General features: G+C 39.5%; 1 protein-coding gene and 1 long non-coding RNA gene across 2 annotated transcripts in view; both read right to left on the reverse strand.

The window, feature by feature from the left end:
* Window positions 1-25956, reverse strand: part of TOP1 (DNA topoisomerase I) — a 95803-nt gene that overhangs the window by 39623 nt on the left and 30224 nt on the right. Inside the window, exons 3-8 of the mRNA XM_047069562.1 lie at window positions 23899-24001; window positions 10039-10162; window positions 9036-9091; window positions 5746-5841; window positions 4613-4688; window positions 1063-1169 (exon numbers count right to left, since the gene is read on the reverse strand). Of these exons, the coding sequence (XP_046925518.1) occupies window positions 1063-1169; window positions 4613-4688; window positions 5746-5841; window positions 9036-9091; window positions 10039-10162; window positions 23899-24001 (562 nt within the window). The remainder of the gene's footprint in view (window positions 1-1062; window positions 1170-4612; window positions 4689-5745; window positions 5842-9035; window positions 9092-10038; window positions 10163-23898; window positions 24002-25956) is intronic.
* Window positions 10856-14047, reverse strand: LOC124504189 (uncharacterized). Its single transcript, XR_006960335.1, has 3 exons — window positions 13550-14047; window positions 13031-13095; window positions 10856-10950 (listed from the first exon to the last, which is right to left on the reverse strand). It is a non-coding gene; the product is annotated as an uncharacterized LOC124504189 (long non-coding RNA).

The raw sequence follows: 25956 nt of genomic DNA on the forward strand, positions 1-25956 counted from the left end.
CTGCTTAGGATTCTCTCTCTGCCCTTCCCCCCATTCGTGCGCTCTCTCCCTCTCAAATAAATAGCTTAAAAAACATATCAGTATTAAAAATACTTGTTTATTTCAAAATTCTAAATAGCTAAATTTATTAAAAAATAAAATTTCCCAACCTAAGCACATTTCAGAAGTACCCTGTTACTACTAAACTCCTCCCATAAAGACTAAATCTTCACTCCCATTGTCGATGACACTTGTTTTCTTAATTACAACCCTAGATATTTTGATACGCATTGTTTCCTAATCTGAAAGACATTAAACAAAAAGATGTATCATTGATTATTGTTCTTGGCATCTTTCTTTTCCCCTATCCTAAGATGTTTTACTGATCACTTTTCTAAGACCGTTCCTTTCATATTGACGTTAAAAGACCTTTTTTCATATTAAGAATCTCAGTCCTCTGCAAGTATTTTCCCTTATGATTGTTTTTAATGCCATGAATTTGTCGGCCATATGCAACATTTTCATTTCGATAGACCAATTTTATAAATCTTTTCCTTATGGCTCTGGTTATATATCCTGCTTCAAAAGGTCTTCGTTATTCTACAATTATAAAATATTCATCCAGATTTTCTTGTGGAGTTTATTTTTTAAACCTATAAATAGGCAGTTTCCTGAACCTGATTTATAGAATAATCCATCTTTTCTCTATCATTTTAAATGCAACTTTCTTCATATGCCAATTCCTCTAACACACACACACACACACACACACACACACACACACACACTCTCTCTCTCTCTCTCTCTCTCTCTCCCTCTCTCTCTCTCTCTCTCTACTTCTGTAGTTCATTCTGTTCCAGGGTGGGACCAAATTTTGACAACCAGTACGTTGAAATGTAGTTAATGCTTTCACTAGGATGTTTGCTAGGACCTAGAAAACTTATTTCAGCATGTTATTCTGGAAAGATTTTAAGTACTTTCCTCCTCCTCCAAATTATCAGGCTATTAAATTTTAATAACACTTTTGTTCAGTTAGGCCGTGGAACCCAAGAGTGGACACTATAACCAGGGCTGCCATGTTACCATTTCCACTTCTGTTCCTCTTCTTTCTTCGGCTTCTTTTTCTTGCTATCTGGCTCAGGAACTTTTTTATCTTTATCTTTATTCTTGGGTTTTTTCAATTTACCATCCTACAAAGAAACATGGTGAGAAAGCACTTAAGTAAGTACCAATCACATTCTAAGAAGTAGTTCTGAGGGGCCATTAGGAAGAAAAACTGGAACCACAGAATATTACAAGTGGAGAGGTTCTTAAATCCAATCCTCTCAATTTAATAAGTGAATGAAAATTTACTGGTCCTTTTCTCTTGAGCAGTTATTTCCCAAAACTCCCTGACAAATGATTACCTAAAAGAAAGTAGTTAAAAACATTCACCATGCATGGAAGAGTCTAGGAAATTATACGTATATTTTTTAGCCCCAGAGGAATGTTTGGGAGAGCACTGTTAATAGAGAGTAATCCCAATGTATTACACTCACTTGTTTTTAAACCTCTCCCAACACCATCAAATAATGGGTATAGGCCTTGTATTAGACACTTACTATACAATTTGAAAGGAAATTCCTGATGGAGTCTAGTGGGGGAATATTAACTATCACTGTTGCTTGCATATAGAGTCACGAAGCAGTAAACAAGTATTTGAGAGGTCCTAAAATGATCACCAGTTTCTAGTACAGTAATGTATTTCTCTATGGCTCTTCTTTGAACTGTGACCCTAGATGAGCTGTCATTGTGGCACAAACATAAACAAATACAACTCAGTAACACAGGAGATTAATCTCAAAACACACACATCCAGTAAAAAGTGTGTTATTCAACAGGTGGGGGTCCTGCTCCACAGGATCTAAACTCTTAAAGAATATTTTCCTTTGTCCTAACTATCCAAGATAACTTCTTACTCAGCAAGTTTTATGTAGCTCTGAAAGGTGGTTTTGAGTCCTCTTAAAATCAATTACAGAATGGCAGGGCTTGAATCAAGACCTTTATCGAAAGTTTGACCTTTTCCAGTTATAATCAAGGAAAACTTCAAAACAGGGTTTGGTCACTTGTTCAAGGTCCTATATAGCTGCTATTACCAGAAAAATAATAGTGTGACTCATGGGAATGACTGGAATATATAAACATTCTAGGACTACATGACAGGATATAACTATCAGGATAAACTCAGGATTTTTTTAAAACTCTTTTTTTAATGTTCATTTATTTTTGAGAGGGGGAGAGACAGAGAAACAAAGAGACAGAGCATGAGCGGGGGAGGGGCAGAGACAGGGGAAGACACAGAATCTGAAGCAAGCTCCAGGCTCTGAGCTGTCAGCACAGAGCCTGACGCAGGACTCGGACCCATGAACCGTGAGATCATGACCTGAGCTGGAGTTGGACATTTAACTGAGTCACCCAGGCGCCCCAAACTCAGGATTTTAAAGCAAATGATTTTTGGGGTAGAAGGAAGGGGAAGGACTATGATACCAAACTATTTTAAAATAGGAATGGAGAATATAAATGTATGTTTGGGAGGAGAAAGTACTAGAGGATCATATAATCCAGATAATGTTTACTATTTAGCCTGAAACACACCACAGGAAAGGGAAATGTTTTTCAGTTAAGACATTCTCCCTACAGCTTCTAAACACGCAAGCAGATGGTCCCATCAAGAAACCACTGGCTACACTGTATGTTTTCAAAGCCTCAAAATGGGATAATCAGTCACTGAGAGACTTCCCAACAATTCCCAGAAATGAAAAAAAACCACAGCCAGTTAGTGAGGTTTCAGGACTGCTCCTGCCATCTAGGGTACTGGCCATAATAAGACTGTGTATTAACTCTAGGTCTTTCAGCCTGTGTGTTTTTTTCCCTCCCCTGTAGGGAGAGGGTTGCTGAAAAGGACAATAAAAAAATAAAGTTAAGCGTCCTTTTTCCAAACGGTTTAAAGCAGTTATTACTACCTCCTTCTAAACTGTGAAAAAGGTATTATTTTACATTAGTGCAGCAAAGGCCTAAAGGCAGTACAGAAAGCATCGAAAAGCTAAAGTTGTGTGTATTTCTTTACCCACTAGTCTGTACTGATAATCTACACAAAAGTGGGGTGACTACCACAACCACTCAGCATTTCACTCTCGATTCCTTGAGAGGGTGCTCATAAGCTGACACTGCTAAGAACAGGCTAGATGTCAGGAAAACCAGTTTCCTAACTTAGGACCTGATCATCTCTCTCTATGGCTCTCCTTCTCATTAATAATCTTAATGTGATTTCACTTCAGACTCTTCTCCCCTCCCGTGGAGTTAAAAGATCAGCAAAGACATGCAGGAGACAAGATAACATGGTAGCTAGTGTAATGGTTCTGGAATCAGAGTGCATGGGACTGAATCCTGGCTTTACTACTTAGTAGTAAATAGTACTCAAGCAAATGATTCAGCTTCTCTATACCTCAGTCTCTGCATCTGTAAAATGGAGAGACGATAGTAGCAGTATTTACCTCTTAAAGGTGATTGTAAGGATGAAATGAAATCAATCATTTATTTAAAGCACTAATAGTGTCTGACACACAGTAAACATCTGTTATGTTTAATTTTCATTATTATAAATTTTACTACTACTATAATAGATTACACTCTTAAAACCCACTGCTCCTATTACTATCTTTACTGCTCATACTCTGATGTGCTAGTGACTTAATACCTGTGAATCCATCTTGTCCATGACCATGGCTAACCACAAACACAGCATAAGAGCCAAGAACTCATTCAATCCCTTCTGAGAATGCAAGATGTAAGACTCCTGTGATCTTCTAACATCTTTCACTTGAATTACTTGCTAATAACTCTTTAGTGTAAGAAATAGGAAGTGTCAAAAGAAGGGACCATATTATTTTAAATCTACTATAAGCATAAAACCAAACCCCTAGAAAAGTACTTGTGATGAGCTGAGATGTTAAGGAAGGTGATAAGCCAGGAGAAGAAGGGAGGAAGAGCATGTGTGTTCCAGACAGAGGGAACAGCATGTGCTACACAAAGCTGTGAAGCACAAAAGAATCCAGTGTGGAAAAGAAACAAAGGAGTTCAGTGTGTCTGGAACAAGCTAAATTAGAGAAGAGGCACAAGATGAAGGAAGGTACCAGATGCAGGGGCCAGATCTGGAGGAGTTGTGGTAAAGAGCTTGGATTGCATCATATGTCCAAGCGGCACCCATTAAAGACCTTTAAACACGGAGAGTTACCCTAAGTAAGTGATGAGCAAGCTTTGTTAGATATGAGAGCACTAAAAAGCATTCTTAGGGAAAACTCTTCTGGGTTGTAAGCCAAAGTATGATTTCTTGTTAACACTTCCTCTGCAGGTATGAAGATGGTGTACTTTCTCCAAGAACATCAGCTAGCAGCAGAGCTATGGGCAGTCACCCACGAAGGCTAAGAAAGATCTTAAAACTTGCAGTGCCACAGCAACTGTTACACGTCTTTCTTAGCAGTTCCCCTACGAAAGACCAATAAATTCCTAAAATTCACCTGCCTTCAAAAGCTGTTTTATGGAAAACTCCCTATTCCAAACCCAAGCCTCCAAGGGCCACAGTCTCTTTACTAACCTCTTCTTCCTCCAGTTTTCGTTTCTTCTCTTTCTTGAGATCTTCTGTTTTAATTTTCTTAGGTTTATAATCAGCACTACAAAGGGGAACATGAATATGCAATTAACACAACTTTGACTCAGTAGTTCTCACCAACAGGATCAGGACCTCCAAACTCCTCTTGGAGGCTTCCAAAGCAGGCATGACTATTATTCTTGGCTGGGGATTGATTCCACAGTCAGAACAGGAATGGAGAAAGTCAAGAAGGCCTAACAAGGACTAACAGTTATAGTCCTACATAGAACAAAACATTTATATTATATACAGGCCTGGAAGAGATGGGGGATGGAGGGCTATCTACAGAAACAGACACCACTAGAAGATGAAAGTCTGGGGACCAAATGCCCAGCGCAACAACAGCTACCACAAAGTAATACCTACCTGGAAAGGGGAGGAAAGAAATACTATATGCATTCTAAGTGAATACAAATGAGTTCACTAAGTATTTTCCCTCCTCCCTTTCCACCCACTTTCTATCATAAATCTTTTATAGATTCCTGGAGTATAAGAAGCTATACAAGATTGAAATTATAATGAGTAGAACTTAACCTCACTGAATCTGAGAAAGAGGTACACACAAGCCTCAAATAATTGTTTTAAGAGCAATTTTATTATCTCTATACACTGAAACTTCACTTAGAATGCATGGACAGGCACACACACACAAAAAAAGAAACCCAAAAAAGAATGCATGGACAGGCACAGAACCTAGGAAAAATTGCTTTAACAGTGAAAACTTATCTGTGGTAGGAGATAATAAATTTAAAGTAACTTGAATAATTTAAATGTTCTTGATGAACTCTATATTATCCGAAATTTGTACAATAAACAGGCATTACGTTTTTAAATATGAAAAAATAATAAAAAGATAAATATTTCTGCATTAAGCATCAGTCAGGTACACTACTTATTTGCTTAGCAAAGCCTACATTTATAAATCAAAGATGACTAAGCTGCCCAGACCATTAATCACAAATTCCAAATGACTAGTCAATCAATGCCATTTTTCTGCAAACTGGAGAGACATACATCGCATTTACTGTTTAAACAAATCCTTTTTTGTTTCCAAAAATCAAGGAATAAGAAATACTCACTCATCCTCTTCTCGAGGTCTCTTTAATGGCTTTATATCCTCTTTAGGAGGAGCAAAATAGCCATCATCTTCAGGTTCATCTTTAATTCGTGGTGGACTGAAGAGGGAAAAAAGACTAGTTAATGAGACTGGGAATGTCTATAGTTTGTTAAGTACTGCAAAGTAGGGATAAATCATCTCACTGAGAAGTAGTTAATACAAGGATAACAACATGCACTTGTACAAATTATAAAGGTTTTCACTTCCTTACACTTAATTCTCACTACTGTGAGAAGTAGAACAGTAGAAGTATCTACTGTGAAGTAGGCAGTATTGCCCGCCATTTTACAGGTGAACAGGCAATATCAAAATCTGGGATCAGGACTCCTTAATCTAAGTCAGTATTCTTTCCTACTGCATCTTTGCTGTCTTTGCCAGCATGACCCAAACCACAACATGAACATGTATCTAAACCCACCAATGATGCGAACTGATTATTCTAGTACCAAAAGCTAAATACAGCTTTTATAAGGAAGGGAATAAAAATTTATTTCTCGAACTTGTATCTTAAGATTCTAATGGAAAATAACCTTAGTTACATGGAAAAATAATTAAGCTCACATTACAACAAAAGAAGTGCATGTGCTAAATGACAAGAAACTGCAGCTATTCCAAGCCAAATCTATTCATTGTTCAACTTCCTCCCAGAGTTTACTTACTTTATACACAGGAGAGTGCCTTGCCCTATTTTTGTTAAGACTTTTTGCCTTCGGAATACAAAAAGATGATTCTCTTAGACAACTATTTTGAACCAGAAAGAGGAAGGAACAAGTTAAAAAAAAACAAAACAAAACACACACACACACACACACACACACACACACACACACACACACACACACACAAAACCATGGGACCAGCAATCACCAAACCTTGGGATGTTCCCTGGCCTGGCATAAGTCAGCAGAACCTCACAGTTCACAGACAGAAGCAACAACAAAGCTAACTCAGTACAGGGAATGCCTCCCAACATGAAACCATCTGTTTCTAAGGGGTCCAAGAGATAAGCATCTAGAGTCAGCTGCCAAGAACACTCAAGATATTCACAGGGTTTCAATGCTACCACCCCCCCAATTCCCCAAGCATACTGGATCCACTTGCTTGTAACAGAATCTGAATGTTTAAAGAGATCAGTTTTTCTTCCTTACACCTGCACACTCCTCAAATGCCAATCTCTATAGCTGCTTCTCCTCACCACGGAAATTACTAACATAGTGTCAAGAGTCCAGTATCTCCAAACACTTTGCACCAGAAGGAAAGAAACACTGTCATTCACCCAACTAGTTAAGTAAATGCTAGATCCTAGTACTATCACGGGTGAAGTTAACAACATGTGGGAAGGGTTACTAGGCCTGAAGGAAGAACTTGTAAAACAATTTACTGTAAAACTGTGTTCCACCCAGTAAAGTATCTGGATTGGTCCACAAAAAAAACCTGCAAGCTAGCAAGCAGTCTGGCAAAGTGAATGGAAGGCTGCCTGGAAGGCTGTGTTCCTGATCTTCTAACATGGAATTTCTGAAACTGAATCCTGGACTACACACCAAGTCCAGAGAGTCTATTCGTATCTTAGTGTTAGTTTAATGAAAGTCCTAGGTGGTCTCTTGGCAGCAAATAGCTACCCTGTACTCACTGTGAGAAATCAGAACACCTAGGGAAGCTTTCAGCTCTAATGCTTCTTGACTTGTATTATTCTGCATTCCTAGAACAGTTACAAAATGTGCCTGAAGAGGGCACCTGTTTCTCCTAGTCAATGGACTCAGAGTACACAGCAGAATTTTCAAAACTGTTCTCAAACGAAACTGAAAGTTCGAAGTTCCAAGGAGGCAAAATTCCCCAACACTGTGCTCTAGTTAATAGGCAAACCCTTCTACCAATTCTCAGAAAAACCATTCTGTCATTCAATAGAACAAATGAGAATATATGACCATCAACTTTTTATTTTTTGAAACCAGAGGGGACTTTCATGTTTTTTTTAGGGAGCTAAGGTTGATGAAGAGAATCAAAATGGCAAAAACAGTACAGGAAAACCAAACTCGAGAGTGCATTTTCCTCTTCTTCTTGAAAAGAAATCGTGTATCTCCACTCAAATCTACACCAATCCCTAAAACATATATCAAGTAAGCTTCTACAGATGAGCCTCAGAATACAGTAGTGCCCCCTTATCCACAGGGGATATGTTCCAAGACCCTCAGTAGATGCCTCAAACCGCAGAGTACTGAACCCTATATATGCAATGTTTACTCCTATACATACATACTTGCAATAAAATTATAAGTTAGGCACAGCTAGAGATTAATAATAATAATGAAACAGAACAATTATAAAACACTTTAATAAAAATTATTTATGTGAATGTGGTCTCTTCCTCACTAAAAATATCTTACTGTACTATACTCATCCTTCTTGTGCTGATGTGAGATGATAAATGCCTATGTGATAGGATGAAGTGAGGTGAATGATGTCGGCACTGTGCGTAGCATTAAGACTACTACCGCCCTTCTGACGGTATATCAGGAGGATCATCTACTTCCTGACCGTGGCTAAATGAAACCACAGAAAGCAAAACTGTGGATAAGGGGGGATTACTGTATTACTAAGGAGGAATTCAGAGTAGAGTTTTCTTCAAGAAATCCATAATTACTACTGACTGAATATGAAGTTTCTTTTTGGGGGTGATGAAAATGCTCTGAAATTAGAAAGTGGGGTAGGGGGAGGCTGTACAACCTTGTGAATACACTAAAAACCAATAAACTGTACACTTTTTTTTTAAGAAATTTTTTTAATGTTTATTTTTCAGAGGTGGGGAGGGGCAGCGAGAGAGGGAGACACAGAATCTGAAGCAGGCTCCAGGCTCGGTCAGCACAGAGCCCAATGCGGGGCACAAACCCACAAACTGTGAGATCATGACCTGAGCCAAAGTCAGACGCTTAATCAACTGAGCCACCCAGGCACCCAAACTGTACACCTTTAAAGGGTGAATTTTATGGTATGTAAATTATATCTGAATTTTTAGAAATTTCTTCCTGTCAATTTTCTCCACTGAAAATAGCCTTCTGGACAATGTGCTGGTCAGTTTCACTAAATGACACTTTGGAAATGCTTAGATTGGCTTAGAGCAAGTCCTCTCACTACTGACCTCCTTGGGAACCTAGAGGTGGGTCAAGTCAGTATATTTTATTTAAGTTCATACAACACTACAACATGCATAGCTGGCCAAGAGAAAGAACAGCCAAGGTAGCAGAGGAGTCTTACCTAGAGAAGCCATTTTCCTTCTCCTTTTTTATTTTTGCATCCCCAGAGGCTCTAACCTGAAAATAATAGTAACTGGTTAGTACCTTGACAGGACTAAATTTGAAGAAGCCTCGCTCTGATTTGAGAACATGTGGTCTCAATTCTTGATCACAGACGGACTTATTATTAGCAAAACTGAACAGGTGAACTAAAGGTCTTGACATTTTCCTAAGACTCATTTTTTACAGTTCTTCAGGGTGAATTATCCAATTTACTAAGAAATGTTTCCCTTCAAAATGACAGTTTTTTATCATTAAATGATGGCAGGTCCCCCTCCCGCAATAAATATACTCCACCTCTCAAGGATTTGCCCTTGGCAGTGTGCAGAGAAAATAAAAAACAAAACAAAAGGTAAAGATGAAGGACAATGAGCAAGAGGTGAAAGAAGGTGTAATTTTCATTACATTCTCTTTCATATTGTCTGAATTTACCAAGTACCAACACTATTTTCTCAGAAACTAAAATAAAAATGATTTTTTTTTTAATGATTTACCACTCATTTGCAGCCAGATGAGCCTAGCCATTTTGAGAAGGTCTGTACTGGTTATGGAACCAAAAGCCACAAAGGGCACCAGCATCACTAAGTTTTCACTCAGGAAGGACCTTCATTCAACAAAAGACCAACATGGCATTATGCCTTTTCCCAAAAACAGAATTATTTTCCCCACGAAAGAAAGCTGACATTTCCAGAAACTCTACATTCTTCATTTATCCATATGCCATTTAAAGTAAGATAACGATATGGATAGATTTGGTTCTGTGAAATTCAGTGGTAAAGGGCTTTGGTCTTCATTGCTTAAGACTGTGACTGACGCCGAAGTCTCCTGATAGAGACCTTTTCACTCAAAGGCCAAGGGATTTTACTATGCAATGAAGGTACTTTCATTACCTGCTTTTATAGATAAAGAAAATGAAAAGTACATCTCACAGCTCTTCCTTCCTCATTGGAAAGAAAGCTCTGTACCTTTTCCTCCTTTCGTTTTTCCTTGTCTCTGTCTTTGTGTTTGTCTTTATGCTTTTCTGAACTTCCATCTTTGTGTTTGGTTTTCTCCTTCTCTTTGTGTTTCTTTTCAGAATCTTTATGTTCACTGTAAAAAGAAAAAAAAAGAAAAGAAAGAGTTAGCCCAGAGTAGGGACCACAAGGGTTCATTTCACAAGATCAACTCACAAGATACCCTAAGATGACATGAAACCATGGAAACTTATAATGCTTTAAACAAACAATCCTGACAGAAGGTTCAAGTAGAAGCTCTTGGCTACTGTACTTTCTTTATTCTTGTTTGATGTTTTTATGTTTTCGAAGGAGCAAAGAAACCAAAGAGAGAAACAGTCATTCTAAACATACCAGGACTTTTTGTTAAGTGACTAATAATACACAGACTGGGCTTCTACAATATTCTACCAGCAAAAACTATGATGGAAGCTCCAAACTGAGCAATCACATCTGAGGTGAGAGGGTAGAAACAAATGACACAAAAATGCATTTGGTGACTATGTACACCCAATGACAGCCCAACACAGTAGATGTTTCCTGCTAGCTTAACTAGGAAAGGCTCGTCCCTTCTAAAAAAAAATTTTTTAATGTGTATTTATTTTTGAGAGGGAGGGAAGGAAGGAGGGAGAGGGGGAGGGAGAGAGACAGAGCCCATGCACGTGAGCACACGCGTGCAGAGGGGGGGAAGGGCAGAGAGCGTAGGGGGCCAACAGGACAGAGGATAGGAAGCAGGCTCTGCGTTGACAGCACAGAGCCTGATGTGGGGTCCGAGCTCACGTACCATGAGATTATGACCTGAGCCGAAATCAAAGTTGGGCGCTTAACCGACTGAGTCACCCAGGTGTTCCAAGGCTGGTCCCTTCCAGAGGTGGCTTATAAACCCTGCAATAAGAAAAGACCTAGCTAAAAGCAAAGACATATCCTGTGCTAAACGTTTAAAGCCTTGCTTTTAAAGGGGTTTGTAGACGGGGAACCTTGGTGACTCAGCTGGTTAAGCGTCCGACTTCGGCTTAGGTCATCATCTAGTGGTGAGTTTGAGCCCCACATCAGGATCACTGTTGTCAGTACAGAGCCCACTTCAGATCCTCTGTCTCCCACATTCTACCCCTCTCCTGCTTGTACTCTCTCAAAAATACATAAAATATTTTTTTTAATTCATTAAAAAATTAAAGGGTTTTGTGGACATACTGGTAACCACTGTAAAGGAACTGCTCCTCTGGAAAACTAAATATGACATTACAAAGCAAGAGCCATTAGAATGTTCACACCCTAGGAGCACCTGAGTGGCTCAGTTGGTTGAGCATCTGACTTCGGTTCAGGTTGTATTCTTGGGGTTCGTGAGTTCAAGCCTGATGGGACTCACTGCTGTCAATGCAGAAGCTGTTTCGAATCCTCTTTCCCCCTGTCTGCCCCTCCCCCACTTGCACTCTCTCAAAAATAAAAACATTTAAAACAATGTTCATACCCTAGGATCTAGATCCTGGAAGTTTCTCTTTGGGAAATAACATTGCATAAAGATGTTATGCAGCTATCGTGCTATAATTTGTAAGCCCTACAGATATATACATACAATGCCTATGACCACAGATGGAAAAAAGGAATATATAAAATGAGTGCAACTATATAAAAGCATGCATGTGGATAAAAACTAAAGAGGCAATAAGCAAAATCACATATTTAGGGTGGCAGAACATCACATGACCTAGATGAGTGTTTTCTTCAGTGCGCTGGGCAGGTAGTTTATGAAAGTTGTTTACTGCACCAACCAATATATTCCACAAGTTAACAAAAGGAGGGTGAACTCAAGTGCTATGCACTGGGGAGCCCACCTTAGACACAGGAAGCTGGCAGCAACCCCATCTCACAGGGACAGTCAGGCCTATAGGTAGCATCGGCTCCTGCCTACCCTGCTACCACACACTGAATTTCCCATCTGTCATATTTAGCCTCAGCCCAGAAAAAGGAGATTTTACCAACAATGATCTCATTAGGCTATGTTCATCCCATGGGGTTTGTTCTAAAGAGATTTGGCCAGCACACCTGGGTACATAAAAGGCCAAAAGGGAGAAACAGATGATGGCATCCAGTTAGGGGAGAGGCACAGAAACTGGATCAAAAGGGCATCTTCTGTCACACACATCTCTTTGCTTGAAAGGAGCCTCAACTCGAGGTAGGCATTTGGGTGATAAATAAGCAAAAGCTTTATGAAATCTAGCCAGGAGGACAGAGGAACTAGTAGGAACAGGACTACAGGGTTAGGAAGATCCAGGAACGGTCAGATAAAAGAAAATGATGTCAACTTCCACTTGTTTATATACTCCTCCCTCTGTTGCTCTCATCAGGTTGTTACTTAGATGTGCCACAAAATGAAGTAACAAGTTTCTCCATAGGCAAACTTTCTGTTAACTCATGAAGGCTGAGCCCAGTTCAGTGTACTTGGAGGCATATGGTGACAGTGTCCCACCATGCTTCTTGTGCTCAGCATGATAACGATGTCACCTCCATTTAGTGTGTTCTCCTAACTGGTTTTTACCAAGATGCAATGTTTTACCAAAATATTTATTCTTTACTTTGTACAAAAACGGCTCCCGACTCCCTTAACACTCTTACTTCCAGTTCTCTCCCACTTTAGACTGACTAACCAAAGAGCAAAGATGCCAAGATTGCCATGAATTCTTCAGAAGCTTACACGTACAAAATCCCATTACAGCAAACCGTGTGAGCTTACTATTCCATTAGATGAGCACTGTAGTTTTAGTGCTTTTTAAACATTAATTATAAGAGGAATTAATGGCCATCTACACAAGTTTTTGCCTAAGAGCAAAAAATTTGGAACAATTACATCCATAATACCTATGGATAAATACCTCCCCTCCCCCCCCCACACACAGTAAGAAAAACTCCCACTTTCCAAAGAAGCATTGTGCTTGGTATTTTCACATACATTTCATGCAATCCTCACCTGTGAGGTGGATTTTATTATCCTCTTAGACTGATGAAGAAACAGAAGAGTCAGTGTTTCAAAGTCTAATTCAAAGGTACAATGTTAGAAAGAAGGGAAGTTGGGATTTAATTCAGTATTTCCACCTCCAGTTCAAAGTACTTTCCACTAAATCAGTACCATTACATGTCCATGAAATTGATACCTACTACTTAAAGTAGACCGGTATTAGAGAAAGATGCATGGCCAGTCTGAGATTTGAAACACAAGTCAAAACTTTATTGTACCATCAAGGAGAAACTTTCTAGAATAGACATCTTGGATATCTGAAATGATAAGACCTTTGGGATAGTTGTTCCTTATTTTTTCTTCCCATGAAACTATAAACAGTTAATTTAGGAATCTAAGTTTAGGAACGCTCCATCTTCCTTTCCACTTTCCTTTCTTTCTCAATGAAAGCAATTCCTAGAAAGAACATCAGTCTGTTTCGCTAGGAAACTGGCTTTCTGGCCTTTTGGCCATCACAGCATGGGAACCTACCTGTAAGTGTACACACAGCCCTCCAGTTTTCAGCTTTGCTGTTCATTATCATACCAAACAGAGATCAAGGAAAAGAAGTCAGCAAACAACAAAGCAATGTGACAGTACCCAGGCCACCCCCAGGAAAGTGAAAAAAGTCAATGATACTTCCTCTGCCTACATAACGAGAGGGAAATCTACTCAGGAAATTCAAAGTACCGGCTAGGTAATACCCCTTTTATAAGTCATAATTAAACCAAAGACCAGAATGAGATGGGAACTACTGATGTGACTTACCAAAAGAAACTCACTTTCTTCCATTCCCAATCGTTTAGATGCAAGAGAGCCAGTAAGGATTTTTATACTAAGTGAGCTCAGATGACAATTTAGGACTGTTAAAAATTAGAGTTTATGAATCCCTGAACACAAGGCTAACAAGTCTACTTGTCAGGTGCTGTTCCTGTCCCTGTGTCCAAAAACAGAGAACAGAGTACTGGAGTCCTACCCCCTCATCCATAACTCCCATGCTGGCAGGAGTGCTGGCAAGGAGCAAGACCCAGTGTCAGTCTTTCCTGGGAATCTACCTGAAGTGGCAAATGCATGTGGGGTACAAAGACCTGTGATACAGAAGCATGTCTAAGGCTGCACCATGGAAGGTTAGAAGCAGGATTAGGTCAGTGGTAGATAAATGGAGCCAATCTGGGATCAGTTAGACTGACTCATCATCACTGAGGATTTCCTAACATGTACCTCTTTTTCCAGAAGGCTTAAAACTAGTTTGATTTTCATGGTGGCTTAATGAGCAGCATCTTTTCCACTGATAGTGAGTTGATACAAATTCTGACCAGTGTAGAAGAGTTCATATGTTGACGGCTTGTCTTGAGAGAAATTACCTTCATCTTTATTCTGATCCTTCCAACTTTTCCACACATAATAGACACAATGTCAGGGGCACCTGGGTGGCTCAATCAGTCATAAGCATCTGCCTCTCGGTTTCAGCTCAGGTCATGATCTCGCTGTTTTGTGAATTCAAACCCTGCATCGGGGTCTGCGCTGGCAGCACGGAGCCTGCTTGGGATTCTCTCTCTTCCTCTCTGCCCCTCCCCCACTAGCATGGTCTCTGTCTCTCTCAAAATAAATAAACTTTAAAAAAATAGACACAATATGTCAAAGTCACAAAATAGACTTTAATATACTGGCCAATTCAGAGGCAGTGAACAGATGACTGAAACACTGAAGAAATTTCAGTGGGGTGACATAAGAGACATCAACTAGGAGAAAGGCTTACTACTGATCATAGTAAGAAACCCAAATATAAGAAAAAAATGCATTTTAAGAATGAGTTTAGTCTGGAGGAGCCCGGGTGGCTCAGTCGGTTAAGCGTCCGACTTCAGCTCGGGTCATGATCTGGCGGTTCATGGGTTTGAGCCCCACGTCAGGGTCTGCACTGATAGCTCAGAGCCTGGAGCCTGCTTCGGATTCTGTGTCTCCCTCTCTCTCTGCTCCTCCCAGCTCACACTGTGTGTGTCTCTCTCTCTCAAAAATAAATAAATATTTAAAAAAAAAAAAAGGAAAAAATTTAAGAATGAGTTTAGTCTGGGATATACTGAAGGCCAAAATACAGACAGTAGCTAACATTCCTAGAACTTCTGTAATGGTCACATTTTTGGATGAATATTAATTTCACCATTAGAATCCTGGGAGAGAAAGTACCAATTATTGGCTAGGTACAGAAGCTGGCTCCTTGGCTTAGGGCTCCTGTCTGTCTGGGGTTTAGATCCACCACACTAGCAGAGCCTGGACAAGCAAAAGGCAATGCCAAAGAGAACAAATGGAAAGATTCAAAGCCACATCTCCAGATTCTACCAAAAAAAGTAACCCATGCTACACTATTTTTAAAGTGACAGTGAAACCTTTGGTCTGTACCTCCTGCTGGAGCTGAGTAGACAACAGAGAAGGTTGACCAGGGTTCTAAGGCACTGAGGCAGAAGTGTGGAAGTAGGGAGATGGCAGCAAGAAGCCAGGAGGAAAAAGTATTTTCCTTTTGTCCCGGGAAGGCACTTGGTACCTCTTTAGGGGAAAAAAACAACAACAAACTTGTGTCCGATATTCTGGGAAGCTAGGACGTTGGCAATGGGAAACCATTTAAATCTGTTAAAGAAAACAGAAACTGTCCTCTATCACCAATAAAAATATTTAACAGATGGGACATCTGGGTGGCTCAGTCGGTTAAGCGTCTGACTTTGGCTCAGGTCATGATCTCATGGTCCGTGAGTTCGAGCCCCACGTCGAGCTCTGTGCTGACAGCTCAGAGCCTGGCGCCTGCTTCAGATTCTGTATCTCTCTGCCCCTCCCCATCTCGCGCTGTCTCTCTCTCAAAAATAAACACACAATAAAAAATATTAAAAAAAAAATTTAACAGCACTAGTGCCATCCCCCCTTCCAAGCAGTTTAAATCCTCATAACAAAACTCTTGAGATAAGTATTAGTATCTCCATTTTACAGATGTGGAAACTGAGACACAGAAAAGTAACTCATCAACGAATACCTCTAATGAGAGTCATAAAGATTTAAACTCAGGCAGTCTAGCTTGAGTCAAGCACTCAATCACTGTTATGTCACCTCTCAAAACAAAAAAGAAAGACTGCTAGGGACAGAAGGAGGCTTTCTATCTTCTGAGAATAGGACTTAGCCACTAATGGCTAAGAGAACAAACTCATCCCTGCTACTGGGCCATTTCTCAAGGAAGCAGAGCACAGCCAATGGGGAATTCCTATGGGAGAGCCTAGAGAGCTTCAAAGCTATGGAAGGAGGACATTCATGGCTCCTTCAAGGAAAGCAGGCAATTATGGCTTAAGTAGCGTTTGCTAAATAAAAAATTCCAGGTAAATTCAAAAGTTGTCTCTGGATCAAGAACCCAGCAGTTTCTGAAAGCTTCTAAGAAACGAAGATTTCCTCACTATTACAAGTTACTAAACAAATCATGAGAATTATCAAAACTTTGTATTGAATGGAATTTTAGAAAGTATTTATAGACCCCTCATACCATTTGTGGCTAAGTCCTGTATCTTCCTTTCTCAAGTGTTTTCAAATGGCTTCTAGCTCCCTTCAGAATTAAGTCCCAACTTTGCAAAATAACATTTAATAGTTTTGCTTCAAGCTGTTTTTTTGAGTCCCATTTTCTATCCCACCTTCTATTAACCCAAGGCCTACCTAAATGGATTCCTTCCAGAGCAAAGCACATTACAGCCTGTCCATGTTTGTATAAAACTCTTCTCGCGGGGCGCCTGGGTGGCACAGTTGGTTAAGCGTCCGACTTCAGCCAGGTCACGATCTCGCGGTCCGTGAGTTTGAGCCCCGCGTCGGGCTCTGGGCTGATGGCTCAGAGCCTGGAGCCTGTTTCCGATTCTGTGTCTCCCTCTCTCTCTGCCCCTCCCCCGTTCATGCTCTGTCTCTCTCTGTCTCAAAAATAAATAAAACGTTAAAAAAAAAAATTTAAAAAACAAAACAAAACAAAAAAACTCTTCTCGCTGTCTCATGTCATCTTTCTAGCCATCATCTTCCCTTGTCAAGACCTTAACAGTCTTTTTTAGTGGCTAGCTCAAATCCTCTTCCTACCATGAGATCTTTAAAAATAAATTATTACAGTTCATTATAATAGGGCTAGACAGAACTGAAAACTAGGGCTCCAAATTGGATGTTATCAATTAGCAACTACTAAACTAGATTCTAAGATTACGAAAACTGACAGCTCTACTTTATCTGAATGACACTCTACTAGGATTTAAGGTCACCGTCACCACCACCTCAATTATTTAGTATGTTAAACTTTCCAAAGACTTTTTATCTACCTAATTTCACTGACTTCTCCCCCCAACAAACCTGAAAGGCTTACCAGACCAATACTGCTATCAACAATTGACCAAAATGGAAAACAAGATCCAGAAAGAAATAAAATGGTTTGAATCAGGACACACAACTAGTAAATGTAGGACACACAGTAAATGATAGAACCTGGACTCTCAACTTCTATTTTTTGTGTGCTTCTACTATATAACATTGACTCCCACGTGAATAGTGGTGGTACTTCAGTTTTGTTTCTCAACTACTCAACTTTACCTACCTACTTAGGTTAACTGTGCCCCCCCCCCCACATGCTGATATAGGGATCTGCAGATAAGTGGCAGGGCGTTGGCAAATAGCTCACAAAAACGAAAGCAAAACGTCGTTTAAATTTGATTCCTTTAAGAAAAGGTCCCCTGAGAAATGGATACTTAATCCCAGTGTATTTTCCTAAGATCATACATTCTCTCAATTCTAATTCAGGTAGAGTTTGAAACTGAGGAAAACAGAAACCAAAAGCATCCTTATCCTCACATGTTTCTCACACTGTACAGATTAGCACTGCCAACATGGCTGGAAAAGCACTTCCCTTACTATTTCACAGCAAAGCTTTTCTATCTTCCCTGGCTTTCCACAAATTTGTCACTCCAGCCTGAGTGCCAGGCTTAAAATTGGCCAGAGACGCACAGTCAAAAACCAGCAGGGACTGGGGTGGGGGGAGGGACTCTAGCAGGAGGAATCTTGTTTTTAATGTATGATAGTCCTTTATTTCTAAAAACCAACCCCCCCTCAACACACACAATTGCTTTTAATAATGTTGTTTACATAACAGGTCCAGTATTAAAGATAATTTATGGCTAAGATTGTAACTTTTCAAGAAAGTATCCAGTGAGATTCCACAAGCCCAGTGATTCCTCAGCATCTAGAAAGAATATTCCTTTTGTTTCTTTTGACAAGATTTATATATATATATTTTTTAAAAGGACCTGACGGGCTCAATATTAATGCTAAAAGAAAGAAGCAGTGCCAGAGATAAATAATAGAATAAATTATTTTTATTTGACTTTGATATAAACTCTGTGTTATTACGGGCCAAAAAGGCAGTAGTCAGAGATGGGGTCTTCATAGGGTCGGAACTTAATGAGATTAATACTTCTATTACCAAAACTTTCAGGGATTTGGGGCCCAAAGAGAAGAGGCAGTGCCTGAAAGGTCTGGCATTTTAAAACCTGAGCTGCCAACCACTGCATATAAGAAAGAAGTGCTTGTGTTAACGCAGTTCAGCTATACAACTAACCTTTCTCAGGGAGATTTTTTTCTTTTTACTAGAAGGAATAATGTAGTGGGGAAAAAACACAACTCAGAAGCCCTGGTCTCTCATCCTTGCTCTGCTACCACACCACCATGTGACTTCGGGCATGTCACCTCAGACTCTTGACCACACAAAGAGATAAGATGGAATGATCTTTCATACCCTCTCCCTTATTTTGTACCTTAAGTAAGAACAATACAGGAGAATGTATATGAATAAGATGGGATCTCCCGAGGGATGGGATGGGTCCACATCCCGTCCTGTCTCAGCAGAAAGGCTGGTTTCCCTTTCTCTGGCATTCCAAGTATGCAGCACATGTTACTGTGTGGGAGAAAGAGGTCTCCTGGACCTCCTTTGGGTCCTAAGTGTACTCTGAGAAATAACTGATGCTAATATCTAACAGAAAAGAAAAGACACAGAAACACATTAGTGTAAAACTTGTTTCCTTATAACACCAACAAAATCATGCCAAACTGATTAGCGAATATTGGAATCAAATGAAGTTTTAAGAAAACATGTTAATAAATCTTAATTATTCTGGGCTTTTGCTACAGAAGGAAAATGAAGAAACCCAAAACTACTAGAAAGATCAGAAGTCACTTAAAAAAAAGGAACACAAAACTGAAACAGGGGCACACAGATGGCTCATCAGGTTAAGGGTCCGACTCTTGATTTTGGCTCAGGTCATGATCTCATGGTTCACGAGTTCAAGCCCTGAGTCAGGCTCCCCACTGACAGCACAGAGCCTGCTTGGGATTCTCTCTCTCTGCCCCTCCCCTGCGTGCATGCTCTCCTCAAAACAAATAAACTTTAAGAAAAAAAAAAAAAGGGAACACAGTGTACAGAATTTTAATGAAATATAAATATATAACCAATTCACTTGCTTTGTTGCAAAGAGGTAGTATGTCAGTAGAGGTCAAAACAGGAAGTATTTAGAAGTCTGCTTACAACATGTCATCTGGTTAAACTGTCTTAAACTTACATGTGAATTAGAGATCCAGGGCTAGATTTAGTCATTTACTAGATTTAGTAAACAAAAACTTGGGCCAGGTTTTTCAATGCCTCTTGGCAAACACAGGCTATTATTTCTTAAGTATTTTGATAAAAATGAAGAAAATATTAAATGAATTAAATGAAATATTCAATGAATTTGCCTATGCTATAATCTTGGGAAAGTATGCTTGATAGATGTACAAAATACCACCTCCTCCTATTTGTGAAACTGTTCACAGTTAAAGAGCTCTCACAATTAAAGACTCCTCCTGACTCCTCTGAGTCCCCTCTGAAATGTGTATTGATGCACAGGAACTGAAGAGGAGTTAAGAAAGGTTAGGTGACCTAATGAGCAAGGTCATGGGAGACCTAAGCAGAGGGACCAGGATGAGGCCTTCTTCTAGACAGAGGCAATTAAGCTACATTGGGCTTTCCAAGAAAAAGGACACCAAAATAATATCTTTTATTTTTAGAAAGGAAGTTTTGGTAAAACGGAGCAGGGCGAAACGGATGTCCCAAAGCTTTTTCTGCCACTTCTACCTAATCTTTTCTCACACAAGGATAAATTTTGGTTGGTGAAATCAGATGTACCAGAGAAAAAGGGATTCATCTTAAAAAGCTTGTTTTAAACATTAACCTCCGTTTTCTCTTAAGATCTGTTGGTGGGGGGGGAGAGGGGGGGACAGATTCATGCTAACATAGAAATTAGCATTCTTTAACAGCATTTTCCTCAGGATGAAGTTCTTCGTGGTCAAGGATTTTTCTTTTCTTTTTTTTTTTTTTTTTTTTGGTATTTCATATCAACCAGCAGAAGAGAAGCACAGCAGGCAGGATAAAAATACTTGTTTCACATGAGCCAGCAATCCTACTCCTAAGTATTTACCCTAAGAATTGAAAGCAGGGACTCAAATAGAGACTTGTACACCCATGTTCACAGCAGTGTTCTTCACAACTGCCAAAAGGTACTAACAACCCAAGTATCCACCAACATAGGAAGAGACTTTTTTTAAATGTGGTACAGACACACAGTGGGAGTATTATTCAGCTATAAAAAGGAATGGAGGGGCGCCTGGGTGTCTCGGTCAGTTGGGCGTACGACTCTTGATTTTGGCTCAGGTCATGATCCCAGGGTCATGAGATCAGGCCGTGTGTTGGACTCTGAGCTGAGCATGGAGCCTGCCTGGGATTCTCTTTCTCCCTCTCACATTCTCTCTCTAAAAAAATTAAAAAAAATAAAAATAAAAAAGGGTATGGAATCCTGATATGCAACAATATGGATGAACCTTGAAAATATCAGATTAAAGGAAATAAGCCAGACACAAAAAGGATAAATATTTTGTGATTCCACTTACATTAGTACTAGAATAGGCAAATTCAGAGACAGAAAGTAGAAAAGAAGTTGCCAAGGGATGGGGGTTGGAGGAGAATGGGAAGGAATGGTTTAGTGGGTTTGGGATAATGAAAAAGTTCTAGAGATGAACACTGGTGATGGTCGTACAATACTGTAAATATACTTAATGCCATTTGAAAGCGCAAAACACATTATGTATATTTTACTAAAAACACAGAAAAAACCTGCTTGAAAAATGGAAGCGCCAGAGGGAACTATCTCGTCGAAGATTAAGAGTATGTGAAAAGAAGAGAGAAGATGGCAACTAGTGTACCCACAGGTCATCCATGCACTGATCCAATACATGCTAGGTAAGTGCCAGCTATCCACCAGAGACTATACAAAGCCTTGAGAATGCAGAACAAAACAGACTTGAGCTCTCTTCTGAGAGACTTTAAGAGTCTAATGGGGAATACAAAGAAGTAAAGAGACAATTATAACACCAACACAACTTGGCAATTGCTGTGATAGGAATGTATTCAAGGTGTCAGAGAGCACACTGAAGTCACACTCAATATGAGGGGATGGGCAGAAAGGATACCTGAAAGAAGTCTAAGTTGTAACTAAAAGAATGATATTAAGAGGGCAACAGAGTACTCCAGAAACAGTAATCACATATTTTAAGGCATATTTTAATAGCATGTTAAATTCAAATGAGATTAGGGGCACCTAGGTGGCTCAGTTGGTTAAACATCCAACTTCAGCTCAGGTCATGATTTACGGTTCGTAAGTTTGAGCCCCCTACCAGGCTCTGCGCTGACAGCATGGAGCCTGCCTCAGATCCTCTGTCTCCCTCTCTCTCTGCCCTTCCCCCACTTGCACGTGCCCATTCTCTCTCAAAAATAAACATTAAAAAAAAAAAAGTTTCCCAAGACTGGATATGGAGTATGAGAGAAGGGTAAATGGCAAGAGAAGTAGCAGATGGAGAGCCAGAGAATTGCTACGTGCACTGGAAGGAGAGGAGAAAGGTGGCCAGAAAGGTGGAAAAGGACAGATGCATGAAAAGCAAGGAAGCTGGTTTTAAGGAGGAGGGCTGGGCCCAGAATATAGTGTATCTCAGAAAATGCTTTAGGTGTCAAGAATCTGTATTCTGCTGTTGTTGAGTGGAATATTCTATAAATTCCAATCAAATCAAGTTAGTTTGTGGTGTTCAAGTATTCTACATAATGATTTTTCTCTCCGCTTACACTATCAATTGAGAAAGACTTAGCAAAATCTGACTATAAATTGTCCATTTCTCTCTGTAGTTCCATCAGTTTTTATTTTGCGTATTTTAAGGCTCTGATATTCATACATAAACATTTATAACTGTTATGCCCTCCTAATTGGTCCCTTTTTATCTTTATGAAATGAACTTCCTTATTCTTGGCAATACTCTCTGCTCTCAAATCTACTTTGGTAGATGTTAATACGGGCTGAACAACTATAAACTGGAGAAGAAAAGATACACGTGAATGGAGACTGGATTCAACTACTGATATTAAATTCACCAGAGTAATGAAAATGGAAACTAGATGATCGAATGGTAAGAAATTAGTGAGTGGTGGGGGGAAAAAAAGACCACAGGAGTGGTAGATGATACATAAAAGCAATGTCCCCACTAGAGAAAATTTATCTGGTTATTTAAAAAAAAAGTTTTTACATGTTTTTATTTATTTTTATGAGACAAAGAGAGAGAGAATGAACGAGCAGGGGAGGGGCAGAGAGAAGAGGGAGACACAGAATCCAAAGCAGGCTCCAGGGTTGGAGCTGTCAGCACAGAGCCCAATGCAGGACTCGAACTCGTGAACTGCGAGATCACAATCTGAGCTGAAGTTGGACACTAAATCGACTGAGCCACTCAGGCAGCGCCCTTAATCTGGTACTTTTAATGATTCATAGACTTATTCATAAAAGGAATTCATTAGAAATATCTTAACATTTTTTAGTGGCTCATAAAGAAGAGACTTGGAAAAACAATTCTCACTTTTGACTTTTCTGTAGACAATATGCCAAGAATGATGCACTTCTAAGAAACTCTAGGCTAGAGGTACTTATTCCAACACACAATTGATCTTTACGTTCCTTTTAACAAAACTTAGGCCACTCTGAGGATATCATATAGCACTGTTCCCCAACAACTGCCTTTAACTTAAAATGGAAGCATAAGTCCTCAACAAGGGGTCCCATATCCAAAGATACGCAGAGTCTTTGGGCTTAACCACTTGCTTCCTACATCAAAAAATGGGAGCAAAGCAAAAATGAAAACATCTTTCTGAGGCTTGAATCCCTGAGGTAGCACTACTGAGTTTCATTTATATTGGTGGTCACTGGCTTCTGTAAGAGTTGAACCCTTCTGATAATCTCATGAAACTAAAAAATGCTCTCTCCAGGAAAATCTCATATATCCAACCTTTGCAAATGATTTCAGGGGCTCATAGACCATGGATGCTCAAGGTAAGAAATTTTAATTTATGCCTGCTTAAAGTACAGAAAGAATATATAGAGAGTCTCCAATCCAGTCACACCTTTTTATCAAGCAAAGTTCTCTGGACCTCATGTGTTACAATGAATCCATAGCGGACTTAGTTAAAAATTATATTTCTAATGAAATATATATTGAAAGAGGATTCACCATACTTGCTTTGTAAACCTTGATGTGAACAATAGCCTTCCCAGTAAGGCCGAATTATCAAGGCTATACTCTTAGCAACTCTGGAATCAAATGCAGTCTCTGCTTACTTTGCTATCCATGCTATTTACCCATGGCTCAAGTTAAGGCCTATTCCAGGTGAGCCAAGCCACAGTCAACCCACTGCCAAATGATTAAGGACTTGCTGGTTTAACCCTTACCTGTTGCTATGCTTGGACTTTTCTCGGTCCTTCTCCTTGTCTTTCTTGTGTTCTTTGTGCCGGTGTTCTCGATCTTTATGTTTATCTTTGTGTTTATGAGAATCTGCAACCGTAAGAGATGAGTCAGTTAAGAAGAGTCATAAGCTATCTCCTGCCCACCTATCTTGACAAGTTGGTCAAGAAGCACAATGACACGACTCAAATGGAAGGTAGCCATAATAGCACACTCCACTGGAAGGAAAGATTTCACAAAGCCGCCCAGACAAGGCATCCCATTACCCTGCCTCTAAAACCAAGACATGTGTTACAAACATGAAGGGGAAATGGGAATGAATTCTACTATAAAAGGAAGTAACAGTTTGGCATTCTTCTCCCTGTATCTGGTAGTATTGAGACTAAGTCATAAATGATACAAAAGGATAAATCTTGAACACTGACTCTCGAGATGGTTATCTACATAAGTTCTGGAAAATACAAACCTTAGGAGATATGCTTTTAAATCAACTTTAATAAAGTATAATTTCTATGCAGAAAACATACACATTTTTAAAGATACAGTGTGGTAAGTCTAACAAACATATGCACAGGTGTAATCCCCATCACAATCAAGATTGAGAACAATCCCATCACCCCAGAACGTTTCCCTTGCATCCATTCCCTGTCAATCCCCATCTTCCCCCCCCCAGCCCCCTCCTGCTGAAAGCAACCACTAATTTGCTAGCACTATGGATATGTCTAAAGTTTTATATAAATGAAATCATACAGGATTTACTGTTGTGTCTGACTTCTTAGCATGATACTTTTGACATTCATCCATGTTGCTGGATCTATCAGCAGCTGGTTAAGATTTTACTACTGACTGGAATCCCACTGTTATGGATATACTGCAATTTACTTATTCACTTGTTGATGTACATCTGAGTCGTTTCTAGGTTATCATGAATGAATCTGCTATGAACATTCATATATAAGTCTTTTTGTAGACATGTTTGCACTTCTTTTGGGTACATACTTAGTAGTGAAATCACAGGGTTATGTAAGTATATGTTTAACTTAAAAAAAATTTTTTTTAACATTTATTCATTCTTGAGAAAGAGACAGAGCATGAGCGGGGGAGAGGCACGGAGAGGGGGAGACACAGAATCTGAAGCAGGCTTTAGCCTCTAAGCTGTCAGCACACAGCCCAAAGTGGGGCTCGAACCCACGAACCGTGAGATCATGACTTGAGCTGAAGTCAGACACTTAACCAGCTGAGCCACCCAGGCACCCCAGTATATGTTTAACTTTATACAAAACTGCCAAATTGTTTTCCAAAGTGGTTGTACTATTATATATTCCCACCAATATGCGTTAAGAGCTCCAACTGCTATAAATTCTCTAACACTCAGTACTGTCTTTAATTTTAGCCATTCTAGCAGGTATGTAGTGGTATCTCACTGTTGTTTTAATCCAGCTTCCTAATTAAATAATGGGCATCTTTTCACATGCTTACTGGCCACTCATGTATCTTCTTTGGTGAAGTATCTCTTCGAATCCTTCCCTCATTTTAAAAACATTTGTCTTCTTGGGCATCTGGGTGGCTCAGTCAGTTAAGTGTCTGACTTCAGCTCAAGTCATGATCTCACGGTTTGTGGGTTCAAGCTCTGCACTGGGCTCCACACTGACAGTGCAGAGTTTGCTTGGGATTCTCTCTCTCTCTCTGTCTCTCTGTCTCTCCTTTCCCCATGTGCACGTGTGCTCTCTCTTTCAAAATAAACTTAAAAAAATATATATACACACACATACATACGTACATATATACATATCTGTATGTACGTATATGTATACATACACACACACATATATGTATGTGTATATATATATGTATGTCCTCTTATTGAGTTTTATAAGAGCTCTTTATACACTTTAGATTACAATTTTTTGGCTGGATATATGTATTGTGAATTTTTCCTAGGAATTTTACAGAGGTAAAGGATAGGGCACATTTTTAAAATTATAAAGATATCCAGTTGCTGTAGCGCCGTTTCTTAAAGAGATAGCCCTTTCCTCATTGAACTG

This window comes from Lynx rufus, unplaced genomic scaffold, assembly GCF_022079265.1.
Source record: "Lynx rufus isolate CCGP_SWC_20201006 ecotype Redwood Valley unplaced genomic scaffold, mLynRuf1.p SCAF_8, whole genome shotgun sequence".
NCBI classification, from domain to species: Eukaryota; Metazoa; Chordata; class Mammalia; order Carnivora; family Felidae; genus Lynx; species Lynx rufus.